Source organism: Neophocaena asiaeorientalis, unplaced genomic scaffold, assembly GCF_003031525.2.
Source record: "Neophocaena asiaeorientalis asiaeorientalis breed wild unplaced genomic scaffold, Neophocaena_asiaeorientalis_V1.1 scaffold119, whole genome shotgun sequence".
NCBI lineage: Eukaryota > Metazoa > Chordata > Mammalia > Artiodactyla > Phocoenidae > Neophocaena > Neophocaena asiaeorientalis.
In genome coordinates this window covers 2,436,192-2,453,817 of record NW_020175821.1, presented here as the reverse complement: position 1 = coordinate 2,453,817, position 17,626 = coordinate 2,436,192, and the positions used below count along the sequence as shown (strand labels likewise).

General features: G+C 54.1%; 1 protein-coding gene across 1 annotated transcript in view; it reads left to right on the top strand.

Moving 5' to 3' along the window:
• Positions 1–17,488, top strand: part of TYRO3 (TYRO3 protein tyrosine kinase) — a 17,792-nt gene extending 304 nt beyond the window's left edge. Inside the window, exons 2-19 of the mRNA XM_024732613.1 lie at positions 1,537–1,720; positions 1,945–2,045; positions 2,820–2,990; positions 4,414–4,500; positions 5,282–5,397; positions 8,138–8,315; positions 9,022–9,167; positions 9,691–9,835; positions 10,222–10,351; positions 10,433–10,533; positions 10,822–10,917; positions 11,254–11,334; positions 11,746–11,838; positions 12,266–12,387; positions 12,792–12,901; positions 13,088–13,247; positions 13,445–13,581; positions 15,991–17,488. Coding sequence (XP_024588381.1) covers positions 1,617–1,720; positions 1,945–2,045; positions 2,820–2,990; positions 4,414–4,500; positions 5,282–5,397; positions 8,138–8,315; positions 9,022–9,167; positions 9,691–9,835; positions 10,222–10,351; positions 10,433–10,533; positions 10,822–10,917; positions 11,254–11,334; positions 11,746–11,838; positions 12,266–12,387; positions 12,792–12,901; positions 13,088–13,247; positions 13,445–13,581; positions 15,991–16,381 — 2,469 coding nt within the window. The 5' untranslated portion in view covers positions 1,537–1,616 and the 3' untranslated portion in view covers positions 16,382–17,488. The remainder of the gene's footprint in view (positions 1–1,536; positions 1,721–1,944; positions 2,046–2,819; positions 2,991–4,413; positions 4,501–5,281; positions 5,398–8,137; positions 8,316–9,021; positions 9,168–9,690; positions 9,836–10,221; positions 10,352–10,432; positions 10,534–10,821; positions 10,918–11,253; positions 11,335–11,745; positions 11,839–12,265; positions 12,388–12,791; positions 12,902–13,087; positions 13,248–13,444; positions 13,582–15,990) is intronic.
• The last annotated feature ends 138 nt before the right edge of the window (positions 17,489–17,626 follow it).

Below are 17,626 nucleotides of genomic sequence, written 5' to 3'. Positions count from 1 at the left end.
GTCGCGGCCCCCCCCCCCCAACTTTCTCGCGTCCGGGCTCATCTGGCGGGGTTGTAAGGAAAGGAGCGGGGCTTCGGGCCGAGTGGTCAGCGGGGGGTGTTTGGGATTGGCGTTTCCCGCCTCGACGCTCCTAGCTGTTTGCTCTCCCCTCCCAGTCCTGGGGACCACATCTACCCGCCCCACACAAACGAAGGTCCCACCCTGAAGCCACAGGGGCTGGGACTGAGCACCCACCGGCACCCCTACATCATGTAGGTACAGGGGCTTCGAGAGTGCCCAGTCACAGAAAACACCTGGGCGTACTCTATTCGCGGTGCCTTCTCCGAGCTTCCTGAAACGGCGTGTTGGAGAGGATGGTCTGGGGCAGGGTTGCTGGTCTTTGCTCAGCCTTGTGTTCCCACATAGCCATGAGGCATTTGCCAATGGCAGGAGTGCTTCTTGCAGCACCGGGATCCCCAAGTTCACACTACACACCCCTGGGACTGCTGGGCATGTATGGGGTGTTAGGCTACCCCTCCTTGCGCTGTGGCTGGTCCTGAGAGGGTGAAGGGAGTAGGAAGAGACACAGGGCAGAGCAGCAGCCACCCAGCAGGCACCTTTTCAGACAGCACTCCCTGCCTTATCAGCATCTCAGGGAAGGAAAGGGAAGGGAAAGAGTGACAAGTATTTACAAGCAGAAGGGTGTATGTATCTTAGGATCAGAGCGCTCAGGATTTGCCTTGCGTCACACAGCAAAGGGCAGGAAGAAGCAGAACTGGATTTCAGCTATGTTGATAGTTCACCTGCCGCTCTCTGAGGGTGTGTGTGTGTGTGTGTATGTGTTCAGAGGGTAGTGCCCCTGTTGGTGTGAGAGTAGCTCAGGGGTTTCGGGCACCTGTTCAGGGCCCCTCCCCTCCCTTCTACCTCCTACCTTCCTAGCGCCTGCCCCTGCACCCATTCAGGTATTAATAGAGCGGCTGGCTGCCAGGAAGGCTGCCATGTGTTTTCTGACGTGGTTTTGCAGCCATATGTTCTCCACTTCAGGGGAGCACCCCCTCCTTCCCTTCCTCAGTCTCCTTACATTTGCTAGGGTAGGGTGCAGGGGGATGCCAGCAGCAGTGCAGGGCCTAGGCTGACACCTTGGGTGGAGAGCTGGCTGCCTGTTGCACTGACTGGGTGCAGCAGTGATTCCCAGGGCAGTACCTACCCCAGGTGTATGAAAGCGCCCCACTGTTGCAGCCTGGCTTGCTTTCCTTTTGGTGGTTGGGCCTGACTTAACATTGCCCAGCAGGGAGGTACGGGGAAGAAGTCACTTCCTTACAGCTGGGAGGAACTTGGCAGTGGCAGAAATGGTGCCTGGAGAGTTTGTCATGCTCCTTCCCCCAGCCCGGGTCCAGGCTACCTTCCCTCCCACACTGTCCTGCCTCTGCTTCCTTGGCCATTGTCTGAGAGTGAGCCCCCTGACACAGAACCTAGGTTTTGGAATAGGATGGGGGATATTTCTAGAGACAGGGTCCCTCTCAAGCAGAATGACACATTCTCCTTCCCACCTCTCAGGCCTGAAGCTCTTGGGAGCCCCAGTGAAGCTGACAGTGTCTCAGGGGCAGCCGGTGAAGCTCAACTGCAGCGTGGAGGGGATGGAGGAGCCTGAGATACAGTGGGTGAAGGACGGGGCTGTGGTCCAGAGCGTGGATCAGGTGTACATCCCAGTCAGTGAGCAGCACTGGATTGGCTTCCTCAGGTGCAGGACTGTGGGGGAAGGTGTGGGATGCCAGCCTGGGGACACGTTGTGCTCTTTCCATGGGGTTTGGGAGCTGGGGGCAATGCTGATGCCCAGAGGTCTGTGGTTTTTTTATTCGGCAACCTGCGGAGACTTCCAGAAGTGGGGGCAGGCTGAACCCATTGAATCTGCCCAGCAGAGCTGCCCTCCTTGACCCTGGGAGACCTGGTGTCCTGTTTCCACAGCCTGAAGTCAGTGGAGCGCTCTGATGCGGGCCGGTACTGGTGCCAGGTGGAGGATGGGGGCGAAACCGAGACCTCCCAGCCAGTGTGGCTCACGGTAGAAGGTGAGGAGGCAGAGCCACGTGGGCGTGTTGGCCTGGAGCAGATGCTGTCTGCTAGTGACCACCCTATGCCCAAGAAATCTGAGTGGAAGCTGGGCTGCCCCACTGCCCTCTGGGACCTGACTGCACCAGACTCCAGGCCTGGTGCAGCCATGGAAGACCATACCCACTGGAGTCTGGGTATTTGAGAGCCAAAGGGGCAACTAAGACCCATAATCAATGGGGTGCGGTCAAGTTTCAGTTGTCTGACAAACAAGCCTCAAGCACCCATCTGGGGCTGGACCCTGTTCTGCCAAGTGGCCAGGCCAGGAGAGGGAGGGATGGGGGAGGGGAGGAAGGATCCACAGCTGCAGGAGCTCAAAGCTGTGCAACCCCGGAAAACAAAGTGACTAAGAAAGTAACAAAGGGCTCTGAACGGGATCTGGGGCCTGCCAGCAGAACTCTGCTAAAGCTCCCGCCCACTCCCCCTCCCTTACTGCCCCTCCCCCAGCTCCCCACCCTCTGCCTCTTCCCTTGCTTTGAGAAGGGCTGTTAGAGCAGGTCTGAAAAGGGAGAATCTGTCAGGCCCAAGGGTACAGCATAAAGGATATCCCTGAGGGGGCCAAAGAAGAGAAGCTTCCCTCCTCAAGCTAGATGCCTGTTCGGCAGTTGACCCAATCATAAGGGCCCGTGGGACCTTCCGCATAGAGGGCTTCAGATGGTAGCAGACTTGTGGCTTGGGCAGTCGGAAGCTGAGAGGTGGCAAGGCTCACTCCCCACCCGCCTTTTTCCCCCTAGGTGTGCCATTTTTCACTGTGGAGCCAAAAGATCTGGCAGTGCCACCCAATGCCCCTTTCCAACTGTTTTGTGAGGCCGTGGGTCCCCCAGAACCTGTTACCATTGTCTGGTGGAGAGGAGGCACGAAGGTTGGGGGACCTGCTCCCTCTCCTTCCGTTTTAAATGTAACAGGTGAGCAGCCTCAGGAGGGGCTTTGAGCAGGGGTGGTGAGGCTGGCAGAGTTCAAATCTGCTTAAATCACTGAGCCTGCGGTCGTGAGTGTCCAGAGTGCCTGGGTACGTGAGCTCATTAGTCAGGTGTGCTAGGCTGGCCTGGTGGGCTGATTGGTGGTGATCCTGCTGCGTGTGCCTAAGGAGATGCTGGAGCCTCTTTCCTGCGTTCACAGCAGTCTAGGCCGTGCACAGCTGGCCCTGGAAGGTTAATGTGTGGGACCAGGGGCACCCATCCCCCCCCACCCCTCCCAAGGGAAGAAGCCAGGAACCAGCCCATACAGAGCTAAGAGGAGCGTCTGGCAGACTTGCCTAGAAGTAAAGAGTCTCAGGCTGCAGAGTGGGGAATGGCAGGGGGAAGGAAAAGGGGGAGGGGGAAGCCAGCACAAAGATACGGGGGCCTCCTCTTCTAATGGCCTTTTCCAGAAATCTCCAAACCTTTCCCAAACAACTGTATCTGTCCACACCTCCACACAGTTACACCAGAAGCAGCCACGCCTGCCCACCCACCTGGACCCCAGGATCCTCAGGCACATACCTTACACACTTGTGAGACTTGCTAATCTGTGAAACAAAGTTAATGTTTCTGGTCAAGGCTTGAACTGGCCGAAAAAGATGGGAGTCTGAACTTAGTCTCATGTACTGTAAGGTGGGAAGGACGGACTCTGATCTACCAAGTCCCTTAGGAATACGCATCTTCAAAGGAGGTGGACTGCAGGATCTGATCCTGTTCAGGAGGCGCTGGGTTGGAGCAGATGAGAAGGGAGGTTGGATTCAGTTCTCTCCAGATGTGCATGGTTGGGACCGTCAGGTAGCCAGCTTGAGAATAAGCACTCACTGAACTCCCACTCCACACAGCACACTGTGCTAGGCACCACGGGAGATCAAGGGAGTACAAAGGAAATAGAAGCCATCGGTCCAGCCCCCCAGGAATTAGTATAACTGGGGAGACAAGACACACGCATAAGGAGCAGAGAACTATTGAAAGGCAGCGACTCTGCAAAGTCGCAATGATATGGCACAGAGCAAGTAGAGAAGGGCCCTGGAATGTGCAATAATGGAGTGACCAGAAAAGGGAGGCAGCTTTGTACTGTCCGCGGGAGACGGGATTGTGGTGGGAGGGGCAGTATGACATTTCTCAAGTGCTTTACTGTGTGCCCTGCACTTTATATATGTTGCGTCAGTTGGTTCTCACAATTCTCCCATTTGGGAGATGAGAAAACAGAGCCCCAGCCCTGGGATTTATATCCAGCCCCACACTGTGGAACCTTTCCTTTGGCTGGATATTGTAGGATATTCAGACCCAGAGCCTGACTATCCCCAATCCCAGACTGAGTGGGACTTGATGCTGGGGGGCGGTGCTTACTGAGGTTTTCTGGCCCCAGGGGTGACCCAGAGCACTGTGTTCTCCTGTGAAGCTCACAACGTAAAAGGCCTGGCCTCTTCTCGACCAGCCACTGTTCGTCTTCAAGGTAGGAGGCCCCTGGGAGGTGAGGGGTGGTAAGGCAGGGACGTTCTCAGCAGGCTGTGGGTGAAGTTAGAATTGTTTGCTGTTCCAGCTCGCCTGGGTCCTGCTGGGATCTGACGGATGAGGGGTTAATTGGCATGGCTCCATTCCTAGTGGGAGCACCTGAGACCCTGCCATGGCTGAGATGAGAATAGAAACCTGACGTCACAGTAGATTTCCCATCACGAAGCAGAGTCCTTGGGAGGGAAGGAGGGAGGGAGCCAGCAGGAGATGGTCAAGGCTCAGGCCCAATCTTGCTTCTGCCAGCCCCTGTCGAGGGAATGGGGGTGGGGATAACAGCTTAGCAGGATGATAGAGGAGACCCAAAGGGCTGCTGTGCACAGCAGGCAGAGTGGAAAGGGGAAGAGAGCCGGTGTGTGCAGGAATGGGCTGTGGCCGCAGGGTCAGCTGCCTCTCACTGGTATCTCCCAAGGCCGAGGTGCCATGCTACCCCCTGCCCCCCGCCGCCAGACACACATTATCTTACCCTATTTCTTGGTCAGACAGGGCCCCCGATTCAGGGAGCAGTAACCTCTCTCCACAGCCTAGGCACTCTCTCGGGTTATGAGCAGCTGTTCGCTGCCAGTTGCTTGACTTGTGTATTACTGTGGTCCTGGGAGTGCTGAGTAGCCATCTTAAGTTTTTTTGCGGGGGAACCCTAGGGAGGAACTCAAGGCTCGACTCCCATGCTTTCTCCCTCTTTTTCTATCCTCCCTGAGTACTGACTCTTAAGTCCCCATCCACAGCACTGCCTGCAGCCCCCTTCAACATCACAGTGACGAAGCTCTCCAGCAGCAATGCTAGTGTGGCCTGGACGCCAGGTGCCGATGGCCAAGCCCTGCTCCAATCCTGTACGGTCCAGGTAGGCTGAGAGGGCAGACAGGCTCTCCTGGCTGTGCTCCTTCTGGCTGCCTCGGTGGCACTTTGTTGACAGTGGTATCACGTTTACCTAGTCTTGCCCATGGGGCTTGGTCTCCAGCTCTATTCAGGTGACATTCCCTTACCAGGAAGAGCCCTGGCCACTGCCCCTTATCATAGGGTGCTCTAGCAATCAAGTGACGGCAGATCGGCTCAACCTGTGCATTCTTCAGGCTGGAAAACAGATGACTAGAGCAGATTGGGGATACCTGGAAGAGTTTTTCTTATGTGGGTGAAAACCCAAACCTTTGACTTATCTGATACCTGCATTCTTGTGCCCTAACCTCTGACCCATGCCAAAGAGAACAGGGGGACCAGAAGAGGTCCTAGGCCCCAGACAGTGGGAAAGCTGGGTAAGATGATACTAAAAATGAGGCAATTCAGGCTTGTTCATTTCTGTCTGTTCACTCAAAAGGTATTTAATGAGCACCTTTGACATGGTTCTAGGCAGTTCTCTTGGGCAACAAAGGTCCCTGCTCTCGGCTCCACCCTTTAGAGGATCCCACTCTTGCCCTCCTTTGGTTGCACCCCTTGCCCCTGGGCAGGGAAATCCATAGGGCCAAGGGAACACTCCCATCCAGCTCACCAGGACACACCCCTCTCCCCTTAATTTGAGTCTGCTTTTGGGGCCTATATGGGCCTCTCCCTGGTCCATCCTCCCAAGGATGGATCATGCTAAGGTATGTGCACCTCTAAGCTCAAAGGGCAGCCATTTGAGGGGGAGTGGGTATGCAGGCAGCACTGTCCACAGCCATGCACGTGATGTCCCTCATGTTGCAGACCTTTGGCTGGAGACTGGCTCTTCTTGTGCCACCACATTCTGGCTTGGGACTCCAAGGATTTGGAGAATTATAAATGTAAACCCGATCTTCCAGGTTGTTTTGTAGCTTTGTTTGTCAATACATTAAGATAGAAAATATTTTACTTAATAGTCTTTTCGCTGATTTTTAACGTTTAAATATTTAGTCATATGGTACACTGGATCTCCATTTGTACTCTTGCCCTGGGTCCCCAAAATGTAAGGAGCAGGCCTGGTTCATGGTGCCCATAGGCTCCCAATTACTTTGCTCTGAGAGTTTGCATTGGCATGTAAACAGTTACAAAGAGTGGTATCCACTCTAACAGAAAGGGGCATGGATTTTCTCGAGTATTTGAGAAAGACTTTCACAGAGGGAGTGGTATTTGCCTTGAATCTTAAAGGATGAGTTGGACTTTGCTAGGAAGGTTATTCTCAGCAAAGGGAACAGCGTTTGCAAAGACATGGAGACATGGAACCTGGTGTGGTGGCGGGTGGGAAGGGGTGGGTTGCAAGTGTCTGCTGATAGACTTTTTTAATTGAAGTATAGTTGATTTACAATGTTGTGTTAATTTCTGCTGTATAGCAAAGTGACTCAGTTATATATATTTTTTCATATTCTTTTCCATTATGATTTATCACAGGATGCTGAATATAGTTCTCTGTGCTATACAGTAGGATTTTGCTGTTTATCCATCCTATATAATACAAGTTTGCATCTGCTAATCCCAAACTCCCAATCGTTCCCTCCTCCTCCGCTCTTCCCCTTGGCAACCACAAGTCTGTTCTCTGTCTGTGAATCTGTTTCTGTTTCGTAGGTACGTTCATTTGTGTCATATTTTAGATTCCATATATAAATGATATCATATGGTATTTGTCTTTCTCTTCCTGACTTACTTCGTTTAGTATGATAATCTCTAGGTCCATCCATGTTGCTGCAAATGGCATTATCTCATTCCTTTTTATGGCTGAGTAATACTCCATTGTATATATATGTACCACATCTTTTTTATCCATTCATCTGTCAGTGGACATTTAGGTTGTTTCCAAGTCTTGGCTATTCTGCTGATAGACTTGAAGAGGCATTAACTCAAGTCCCCCAACCATCCCCCTACCTGTCCCATCTTCCATCTCATCTCACATGCCTAAGAAACCTCCCTGCCTTACATCATTAATTTCCTTTATTTTTTAAAAAAATTATTTATTTATTTTTGGCTGCATTGGGTCTTCGTTGCTGTGCGGGGGTTTTCTCTAGTTGTGGCGAGCGGGGGCTACTCTTTGTTGTGGTGCACGGGCTTCTCATTGCGGTGGCTTGTCTTGTTGCGGAGCATGGGCTCTAGGTGCGTGGGCTTCAGTAGTTGTGGCACACGGGCTCAGTAGTGTGGCACGCAGGCCCTAGAGCACAGGCTCAGTAGTTGTGGCTCATGGGCTTAGCTGCTCCGTGGCGCGTGGGATCTTCCCGGAGCAGGACTTGAACCCATGTCCCCTGCATTGGCAGGCGGATTCTTAACCACTGTGCCACCAGGGAAGCCCTAATTTTCTTTTTTGAAAATAAATTTTATTTATTTATTTTTGACGGCGTTGGGTCTTCGTTGCTGCACGCGGGCTTTCTCCAGTTGTGGTGAGCGGGGGCTACTGTTCGTTGCGGTGCGCAGGCTTCTTATTGTGGTGGCTTCTCTTGTTGTGGAGCATGGTCTCTAGGGCATGTGGGCTCAGTAGTTGTGGCACGTGGGCTCAGTAGTTGTGGCTCACGGGCTTAGTTGCTCTGCGACATGTGAGATCTTCCGGGACCAGGGATCGAACCCACGTCCCCTGCATTGGCAGGCAGGTTCTTAACCACTGCGCCACCAGAGAAGTTCCACATAATTAATTTTCTGTTTTTCTGTAGGTGACTCAGGCCCCAGGAGGCTGGGAGGTCCTGGCTGTTGTGGTCCCTGTGCCACCTTTTACCTGTCTGCTCCGGGACCTGGCACCTGCCACCAACTATAGCCTCAGGGTTCGCTGTGCCAATGCCTTGGGGCCTTCTCCATATGCTGACTGGGTGCCCTTTCGGACAAAGGGTCTAGGTAAGGGACTTACAGAGCAGAGTACCTGGGCATGGATGAATGGGGCTGGGGACTGGGGTAGTAGGGGTAGTGTTGGCTCCAGTTCTGAATGGCGTTGATTGAGAGAGGGCTACCTGAGAGGGAGTATCATGCATCAGTCAGCAAACACTTTACTGAGGGCCTGTTGCTACCTGGAGATAAATCCAGTCCCCCTCCCATTCAGCTCTAGTTCTAGTGGGTGGGGCAGACAAGCAAAGTGGGAAAGATCAGGTAATATGGTGGTGAAGAGTGCCCCAGGGTGCTCCAGGAGTACCCCCATACAGAGATCTGAGGTCTGAATGATAAGGAAAGAGCCATATTTGGGGGAAATCACTGCAGGAAGAGGGCACAAAGTACAATGACCCTATGGCACAAACTTGCTTGGAGTTCCTAGCAATTGCAAGGAGGCTGGCAGGGTTGTGAGAGGAGAGTGAAGGATGTTGCTGAGGCAGTAACCAAGGTGATGAAGAGCAATACCCTGCCTAACTGGGATGGTACGGGTCCTGCCATTACCCACCCGTACTCCCCAGAACGATGGGTGAGAGCAGTCAGACCTGGGAAGCAGACTCTTCCCCCACGTGTCATTCTCTGAGCTATTTGGTTCTTTGGAGTTGGTTCCAAGGACCTGCATGGGATAGCGGTGGTGGGTAGGGCAGGGGTCTTAGCAACCTTCTTTTTTTGGGAACAGCCCCAGCCACTGCTCCCCAGAACCTCCATGCCATCCGCACAGACTCAGGCCTCATCCTGGAGTGGGAAGAAGTGATCCCTGAAGGTCCTTTAGAAGGCCCTCTGGGACCCTATAAACTGTCCTGGGTTCAAGACAACGGAACCCAGGTAAGGAAAGCTTCTGCTTACTACTAGAGTCGGCCCTCAGGGCTCTGAGGCCTTCTGAGCTTCAGAATGGCTGTCCTTGGTGAGCCTGGGGGCCTTGGTGGGCCTGTTACCATCCGGGGGAGTCTACCCCTCCCACCCTCCCCTGCAAGCTGCACTCTTCATTGGATTATGTCTCCTGTTAAGATTGCCTCCAGTGTCCACTTTGAAAAGAAAGCAGGAAGCGCATTCCTGCACAAACTGGGGGAGGACACAGATAAAGCCTTCTTGTCCTCCCCCACCCCCCAGTTCCCACCCATCCCCCACATCTGCATTCTCGGACTGAGCCTTGTTTGTGTTCAGGAGAGGCCTCTGCAGCCTGCGGCAGGAATGTGATGACTCCCAGCAGGTTGTGTTCCTGCAGCCCCCGAACCCACAGTGTCCCTAACCTCCCACGTTCCTAGCGAGACCTTTTTCTAACTTCAGGCCCCAGCTGGAGGCCTTTTACTCAGGCTCAGTGTACGATGGGGGTTTTTCCTGGCTGCAGGGTGAGCTGATAGTGGAGGGGACCAGGGCCAACCTGACGGGCTGGGATCCCCAGAAGGACCTGATTGTGCGTGTGTGTGTCTCCAGTGCAGTTGGCTGTGGGCCCTGGAGTCAGCCGCTGGTGGTCTCTTCTCATGACCATGCAGGTAAGACCTGCAAGGGGAAGGGGGCAGGGGATGGAGGCTTTCAAGGGCAACCTACACTGATGGGAGGAGGCTGGCAGTGCCTCCCCTCTTAAGAGGCCCAAAGACTCAGAGTCAAGCACTTGAGGCCAGGGTTGTATCTCATTCCCCTCCCCCTGCCCTCCAGCTAGCATAGAAATCCCTGGTCGTGCTGTAGGTCCCAACAGTCAGCGTCTGTCACTGACAGAGTAGGAACCCTTGGCTCTTCCTTTGGAGCCTCTTTCCACTCTGGACCCTTAACGAGTGAGAGGAGCCTCTTGACCAGGCCAGATGGCCATCACTGGAAAATTCTAAAGGGCCTCCTTGGAATCAGGCTAGCTCGTGCTGCTTCCTGCCCCTGTCTCCCACAGGCCGGCAGGGTGCTCCCCACAGCCGCACATCCTGGGTGCCTGTGGTCCTGGGTGTGCTGACAGCCCTGGTGACGGCTGCTGCCCTGGCCCTCATCCTGCTTCGAAAGACACGGAAGGAGACACGGTTTGGGTAAGGGGGGGCGCACAGAGGGAGAGGCAGGTGGTAACTGAAGACCTTGGAGCTGACTCCAAGTCCTGGGTTTCCCTTTAGGCAAGCCTTTGACAGTGTCATGGCCCGGGGGGAGCCGGCAGTTCATTTCCGGGCAGCACGATCCTTCAATCGGGAAAGGCCCGAGCGCATCGAGGCCACACGTGAGTGAGTGGTGGGGAGCCATAGGAGGAAAAAGTGGGTTATCTTGGACCCCTATCTGCATTCCTCTTATTAATTTGACCAATAGGTCTGAACCTTGATGAGTCCTAAGCACACCGTGGAAAAGACACAGACCCATCCTCATGGAAATCGCCGGCCCAGCTGTGGGAGAGCTCACCTAAGCTCATCTCTGCTTTGAGGGTGGAGTCTGGGGTACAGGAGGCAGGCTTGGGTTTTGGATCTGGAACCAGAGAGGTCCCTCCCCTTTCTCACCACCCGCCTCCCCACAGTGGACAGCTTGGGCATCAGTGATGAGCTGAAGGACAAACTGGAGGATGTACTCATCCCAGAGCAGCAGTTCACCCTGGGCCGGATGTTGGGCAAAGGTGTGTGAGGCTGTGCAGGGACTGGCATGAGTTGCCATGTCCCGGTGTGTTTGGTTGCTCCCGTCACTCTGAGGGTGTGGATTTAGGTCAGCTCCTATGAACAGCATATGCTTGTAGACTCCTGGGTTTGGGATGTTTGGGGGAATGGAGGCTGTGAACGAGGAGGGATGAGGTGTCATCACACCCAGCCCAGCATACTTTGCTATGAACGAGGGAGCCTCTTTCAGTGGCTCCAGAGTCTAATGATTTTGTGTCCCTATGAGGGGTCCCCTGGGAGGGCTCTGGGTTGGGGACAGGAGGCCAAGGGGACTTACCATCATTTGGATCGGTTCCTAGGAGAGTTTGGTTCAGTGAGGGAGGCCCAGTTGAAGCAGGAGGATGGCTCCTTTGTGAAAGTGGCTGTAAAGATGCTGAAAGGTGAGTGGAGAATAGTACTAGAGTGGAGTGAGGACGTCACTTGGGAGGGTGAAAGGGGTGGCTGATCCTGAAGCAGGCTCTGCTAGGCCCCTAGACTTTGCAAGACAAGTTAGCACTAAGTGGGATGCTGTCTGTACCATGTCAATAATTCACAGGCATAAACCCACACTCATTGGTGCCCCAGCCTTTGTCCCCTGCTGTCAGCAGTGACTGTCCTCTGGTTTCACTCGGGGTGATTAAAGCTGTGGTTGGTTGAGCCGTTTGACTCTCCAAACCAAAGGGAAGGCATGAGCGAGTGGAGAAATTGTTGGATAGCACCAGCCCGTGGGAGTTTCTCCTGCTCATGGCCGGACTGTTTCCTGGGCCCACTGGGGGCACATTTCCCTCACTCCCTCCCTCCTTTCCTCCCAGCTGACATAATTGCCTCAAGCGACATTGAAGAGTTCCTCAGGGAAGCGGCTTGCATGAAGGAGTTTGACCACCCACACGTGGCCAAGCTTGTTGGTGAGCCCCTTCTTGGGGGAGGTAAATGTAAAATAGGGCTAAAACTACGCTCCCCCGAGGTGCGAGGGCAGTCTGTGGGAGAGAAGTTCGGACTTCGCCTGGTGAGTAAGCAGACACCAAAAGAGCAAGGAGCGGCCTGGCTGAAATCTGATCAGGCTCTAGGTAAGGAGTTCAGTTTGCAGACCCTGTTCCATGAAGGCTGCTCATATAAACAGAGGAGGAGGAAGAGGGGACAGAGAAGATGCTCCAGAGACTGGGGGGGCAGCCAGAGTCCCTCCTGGGTAGTCACCAGGCCAGTGTGGAACTTAATGAGGAAAGAGGTAGCAGAACCAGGGCTAGAGGTAGAACCCAGCAGGTGGGGTCTCATACAGATGCCTGAACTGTCCCTTGACCTTTATGTGCCCCACTGACTCTCCCTTGTCCCCAGGGGTGAGCCTCCGGAGCAGGGCCAAAGGCCGTCTCCCCACCCCCATGGTCATCCTGCCTTTCATGAAGCACGGGGACCTGCACGCCTTCCTGCTCGCCTCCCGGATTGGGGAGAACCCCTTTGTGAGTGCCTGGGGTGGGAGCAGCCAGGAGTTGGAAAGGGACAAAGACCCTGGGAGAGAGGTTGGCTTGGTGGAGGTAGGGCCAACTGAGTAGGTTGGGAGAAGGTGGGCTCCAAGTTTGACATTTTTGTTAACAGGCTTCCTTCTCCTTCACAAATCCCTGCTGGGAATTTAGGCTGGGCAAGGCCCCTTCCTGAGAGAAGAGTCCCGTGGAGCCCCAGACTGGGGGAGTCTTGACTTTTGGGTGCTCTCCCTCAGATTTGCCAAGGCTTCCTTGCACTGGGAAGCCCCTTCATCCCCTTCCTTTCAGTGATTCTGAGGACAGTCTTTAGGCTTTCTGGCAGGGAATCCCATTCATACTGCCCTGGCTGGGTCTAGCCTGAGCTCACCCTGTCTGCCCACCAGAACCTGCCCCTGCAGACCCTGGTTCGGTTCATGGTGGACATTGCCTGTGGCATGGAGTACCTGAGCTCCCGGAACTTTATCCACCGAGACCTGGCTGCTCGGAACTGCATGTATGTGAATTCTGGAGGGCTCGGGGTTGGGAGGCAGGAAGCAGTGCCAGGAAGAGCTAGCTAATGGTCAGCTCCCACCTGGGACAGTATCTGCTACGTGAGGGGACGGCTTGAGAACAAAGATGCTCTGGATTTAGGCTGCCAGCCTGGCAGAAGGCTGACCCCATCCTCCGACACTCCTCACAGGCTGGCGGAAGACATGACGGTGTGCGTGGCCGACTTTGGACTCTCCCGGAAGATCTATAGTGGGGACTATTATCGTCAGGGCTGTGCCTCCAAACTGCCCGTCAAGTGGCTGGCCCTGGAGAGCCTGGCTGACAACTTGTATACTGTGCACAGTGACGTGGTGAGCAGGGCGGCAGAGTGAGACTTGACGGTAACACAGTAGTGCGGACGAGTGCGTGGGTGGACCTTTAGCACTGCTCTCTGGGCTTTGGCTGCCCCATTATGAGGCCCCGGAGCCCCAAGATATGCTTGCCTCGGGACTCTGCCTGGCTCAGGAAGCCTAGTGACATCTCCCCTCCAACCTCGATTCTGTCCCAGTGGGCCTTCGGGGTGACCATGTGGGAGATCATGACTCGTGGGCAGACGCCGTATGCTGGCATTGAGAACGCTGAGATTTACAACTACCTCATCGGCGGGAACCGCCTGAAACAGCCTCCGGAGTGTATGGAGGACGTGTGAGTGCCCCAGGAAGGGGATTCTGGGAGGAAACAGGTATTTGGGGTTTCAGCTCTTGGCCGCCGCAACAGCTGCTGGCCCACTGGGAGCTCCGATCCGCAACTAAACTTTAATTTTTTTCTTTTTTTTTTGTGGACATGTCCTCGTCATTAGAGGGAAGTCTGACCTCTACCCCAAACTCCCTCTTCATCTACTGCTCCTGTTTTCTTTCTCTCTCCCTTTACCATCCCATGTTTCTTGCTCCAGCCTTTTCCTATCACTCTGTTTTCTCCAGTTTCCAGGGAGAACCAGGAATCCCACCTAAGGGCAGAAGGTGCAGGGTTGAGCAACAGTGCAGGTTTCCCTGTCACCTCTTCCCCACCCCCACTCCTTCCCTAAGGCTGAGCTCTCCCTCCCCCTCAGGGAGTGCTGCACAGGGGCAGGAAAAAAACTGCTGCTCCATCACATTCCTTGCTTGACAGGGAGGGGGCGCTGGGGGCGGGAGGTTGGGTTCCTTTCTTGTCTTGGCCTCCTCTCTGAGGGAGTGGAGAGACCTAAGATAACAAACTGAGATCCTGGGAGAAGGGTACTGCCTCCTCTCCTTTCTGGAAGCCCGGAGCCCTTGGGAGTGGGGCAGGGTGGTGATACACTCACTGCACGGGGGAGAGTCATGAGCCCCTTGTGACTAGAAGACAGTATCACTAACATTAGCTGGGTTCTTTACAGGCATTCTTTCAGGTAATCCTCCTCTAACCCTATGAGGAGAAGACTATTATTATTCCCATTTTGTAGATGAGGAACTAGGATTAAAGAGGTTAAGTAACATGACCCAGGTCACACAGCGATTAAGTGAATGAGTTGGGACTTGAATCTAGATCTGTGTGATTTTAGAATGTGCCTATTAACCATGAACCCAACTATGATTTGTCTATTCTAGTATTATTCTACCACCCCATGCAAGCCAGAGTTTCCCTGGGCCTCCGGAGGACCTTTTCACTAGTACAAGTCCTAGTGAGGGAAGGAGTCCACAAACCTATTTCCTGCTCTGGGGTTGGACCTCCAGAGGTTCAAGAATGGAGACAGGCAGAGGAAGGCTCAGCCTGAATGGTAGGGTCCTCTTTCTCTAGGACAGTGGGTTTGAAGTGCCCTGAGGTTGGACTGTGGGAGAGAGGGCAGTTTGAGTACATGAACCAGGCCCTACGTCTCAGCAGAGCTCGGGCATGTCAGGGGCAGAAAGGTCAGGTCTCCCGGTAGCTGTAGCCTGCCTGGGCCTCTGGAGCCACAGAGGTTCTGCTGGGCAGTGGGGACCAGGCCCTGGCTTAGTGTCATCTGGGGCTGGAGTTAGTGTTGTCAATAGAGGGTGGGCAGGCGCTGGCCTCCCACCAGGCAGCCTGGTGGACAGGCGCCAGTTGGCTCCTGGCATGGCCTTGACAGTGTATTCCAGCCTGGCCACATACCCGTGGCCTGGACCATTCCCACGACCTATTCAGTGTCTGGCATGATTCCCCCCATCGTTGGAGGCCCCTGTTAGGAGGGCTGGAGTCGGAGGAGTGTTTGGGGCTTTTATCGTGGGCACAGGCAAGAAAGTCAGGCATTTGCTATGACTAGATCTGGTCTCAACCCTTTCCTGTTATTTATTTACTTACTTATTTTTTCTCAGCATGAGGCATTCCCTGGGAACAGGGATAAGACCTCAGGGAATCTGCAAAGCTCCTGAAATTGTACGTAAAAAGTGTCCCTACTAGGGGAAAAGGGCTGGAAGCTTTTCTCAGATTCTCGAAGGTGAGAATCCTCATGAACAATGAGGATTTAAGACCCCCTGAACAGGTGAGGATTTAGGACAAAGGGTGGATTCCCAAATCACCCCCGTAAAATAACCCTGACTCCAGGCTGTGTTCCACAAGACAAAAACACTCCTACTACCCCTTCCCAAAATAGCGTAAGAGGGACTCTGGACCCGACCCACCTAGCTTCATCACTTTCTACCTGTGTGACCTTAGTCAAGGTTCTTAACCTCTCTGTGCCTCAGTTTGAATGTTGGTAAAATAGGGATCACTTATTTCACAGTATTGGGAGAATTAATAATAAATGTAAAATGCTTAGAAGAGTGCCAGATACATAGTAAGCCCTATACATTAGAGTGTTCAATTACATTTTATTTTCTTTTTCTTTCTTTTTTAATTTTTTTTTTAATTTTTGGCTGCACTGCTCAGATTGTGGGATCTCAATTCCCTGACCAGGGATTGAACCGGGGCCACAGCAGTGAAAGCCCAGAATCTTAACCACTAGGCCACCAGAGAACTCCCTCAATCACATTTTTCTAAATCCTCATTTCATATGATTAAAGGGCCTCTGCTTTTGAGAGAAGGACCCTCCTTCCCCTTTCTCTGGCTCCTCACTACGTCCCCTCACCCTTCTCTCTGCCCCAGGTATGAGCTCATGTACCAGTGCTGGAGCACCGACCCCAAGCAGCGCCCGAGCTTCACATGTCTGCGAATGGAGCTGGAGAATGTCCTGGGCCGCCTGTCTGTGCTATCCGCCAGCCAGGACCCCTTGTATATCAACCTTGAGGGAGCCCAGGAGTCTGCCGAGGGAGGCAACCTGGAGCTGCCTGGCGGGGACCCGGCCAGCAGCGGGGCTGGGGATGGCAGTGGCCTGGGGGCCGTGGGGGGCACCCCCAGTGACTGTCGGTACATCCTCAGCCCCCGGGGGCTGGCTGAGCGGCCTGGGCAGGAGGAGCAGCAGCCAGACAGCCCCGTCAATGAGTCCCAGAGGCTGCTGCTGCTGCAGCAAGGGCTACTACCCCACAGTAGCTGTTAGCCCACAGGCAGAGGGCATCTGGGGCCATGCGGCTGGCTCTGCTGGCCACTGTGCTGGCTGACTAAGCCCTGCCTGACCCCAGCCCAGGCAGCAAGGCGTGGAGGCTCCTGTGGTAGTCCTCCCAAGCTGTGCTGGAAGGCTGGACTGACCAAATCACCCAATCCCAGTGCTTCCTGCAACCACTCTGTGGCCGGCCTGGCATCAGTTCAGGCCTTGGCTGGGTGGAGGTGGGCCAGGCCTTGTTGTCTAAACCCAGGCAGCTGGCAGAGGGGGTGGTTATGTTTCCATGGTTACCGTGGGTGCGGAGAGTTGGGCGAGGGTAGATCCAACCTTGTGGGCCCCTACCCTCCCAGCTGAGCTGCCCCTGCTGCTTTAGTGCATGCATTGAGGCGTCTCTGGCCTGGGGGCCCATCTGTGCCTGTGCTTGGGGTTTAAATGCCCAGGTTTGCCCCTCCTCCCAAAGAGATGCCCTTGTATTATTCCCCTTTAGGTGAGAATTGGTAAGGGGTTGGTACAGTCAGGTCCCAAACCCTGTAGCGGGAGGCGGTGGGACCCTCAGGGCTGAATCTTCGTCACCTTCCTGGTTACCCACCCTGTCTAGGCCAGGAGTAAAGTGCAGCTGACCAGGTCACAGCAAGGCATGCTGAATTACACAGGCTACCATTTGCCCAGCTTCTAAAGGCAATGCACTGAGCCCTGCAAGAGGAAGGGGTGCTGTAAGGCTTGCCCAGGAATGAGTGAGGCCAGAGAGGAGCCCAGGAGCCCCTCTTTGAGCCCTCCCGCAGTCTGTCTGAGCATGCTACCAAATCCCCAAATATCCTAAGACTAACAAAGGCAGCTGTGTCTGAGCCCAATCCTTCCACACAGTGTCCTTTAGTGCCATCTTTCCCTCTAACTGGAGACCCTCTTCTGTCCCAAGTCTCCAGAGATGGAGAGAAAGTAGGCTTGATGGCTGGTGTGGCTGAGGGGGAGTTACTGGATCCTGGACCCCAGCCATGGTTGGGGGAGCCTCTGGGAGTGCATGGGGCAGGCCCTTGCTGTTAGGGACTTTTCCAAGCCATTAGATGCTGTTTAAAAACAGAAATAAATTGAAGACTAAAGACCCAAGACTTTGTCTCTTAAATGTTTACTTTTTTCCCAGATCACAAAAATGAAGCATCTCTGCATAGAGAAAAGTTTGGAAAGACATATGCCAGAATGTTCACAGCTGTTATCTTTTTTTTTTTTTTTTTTTTTCCTTTCCCG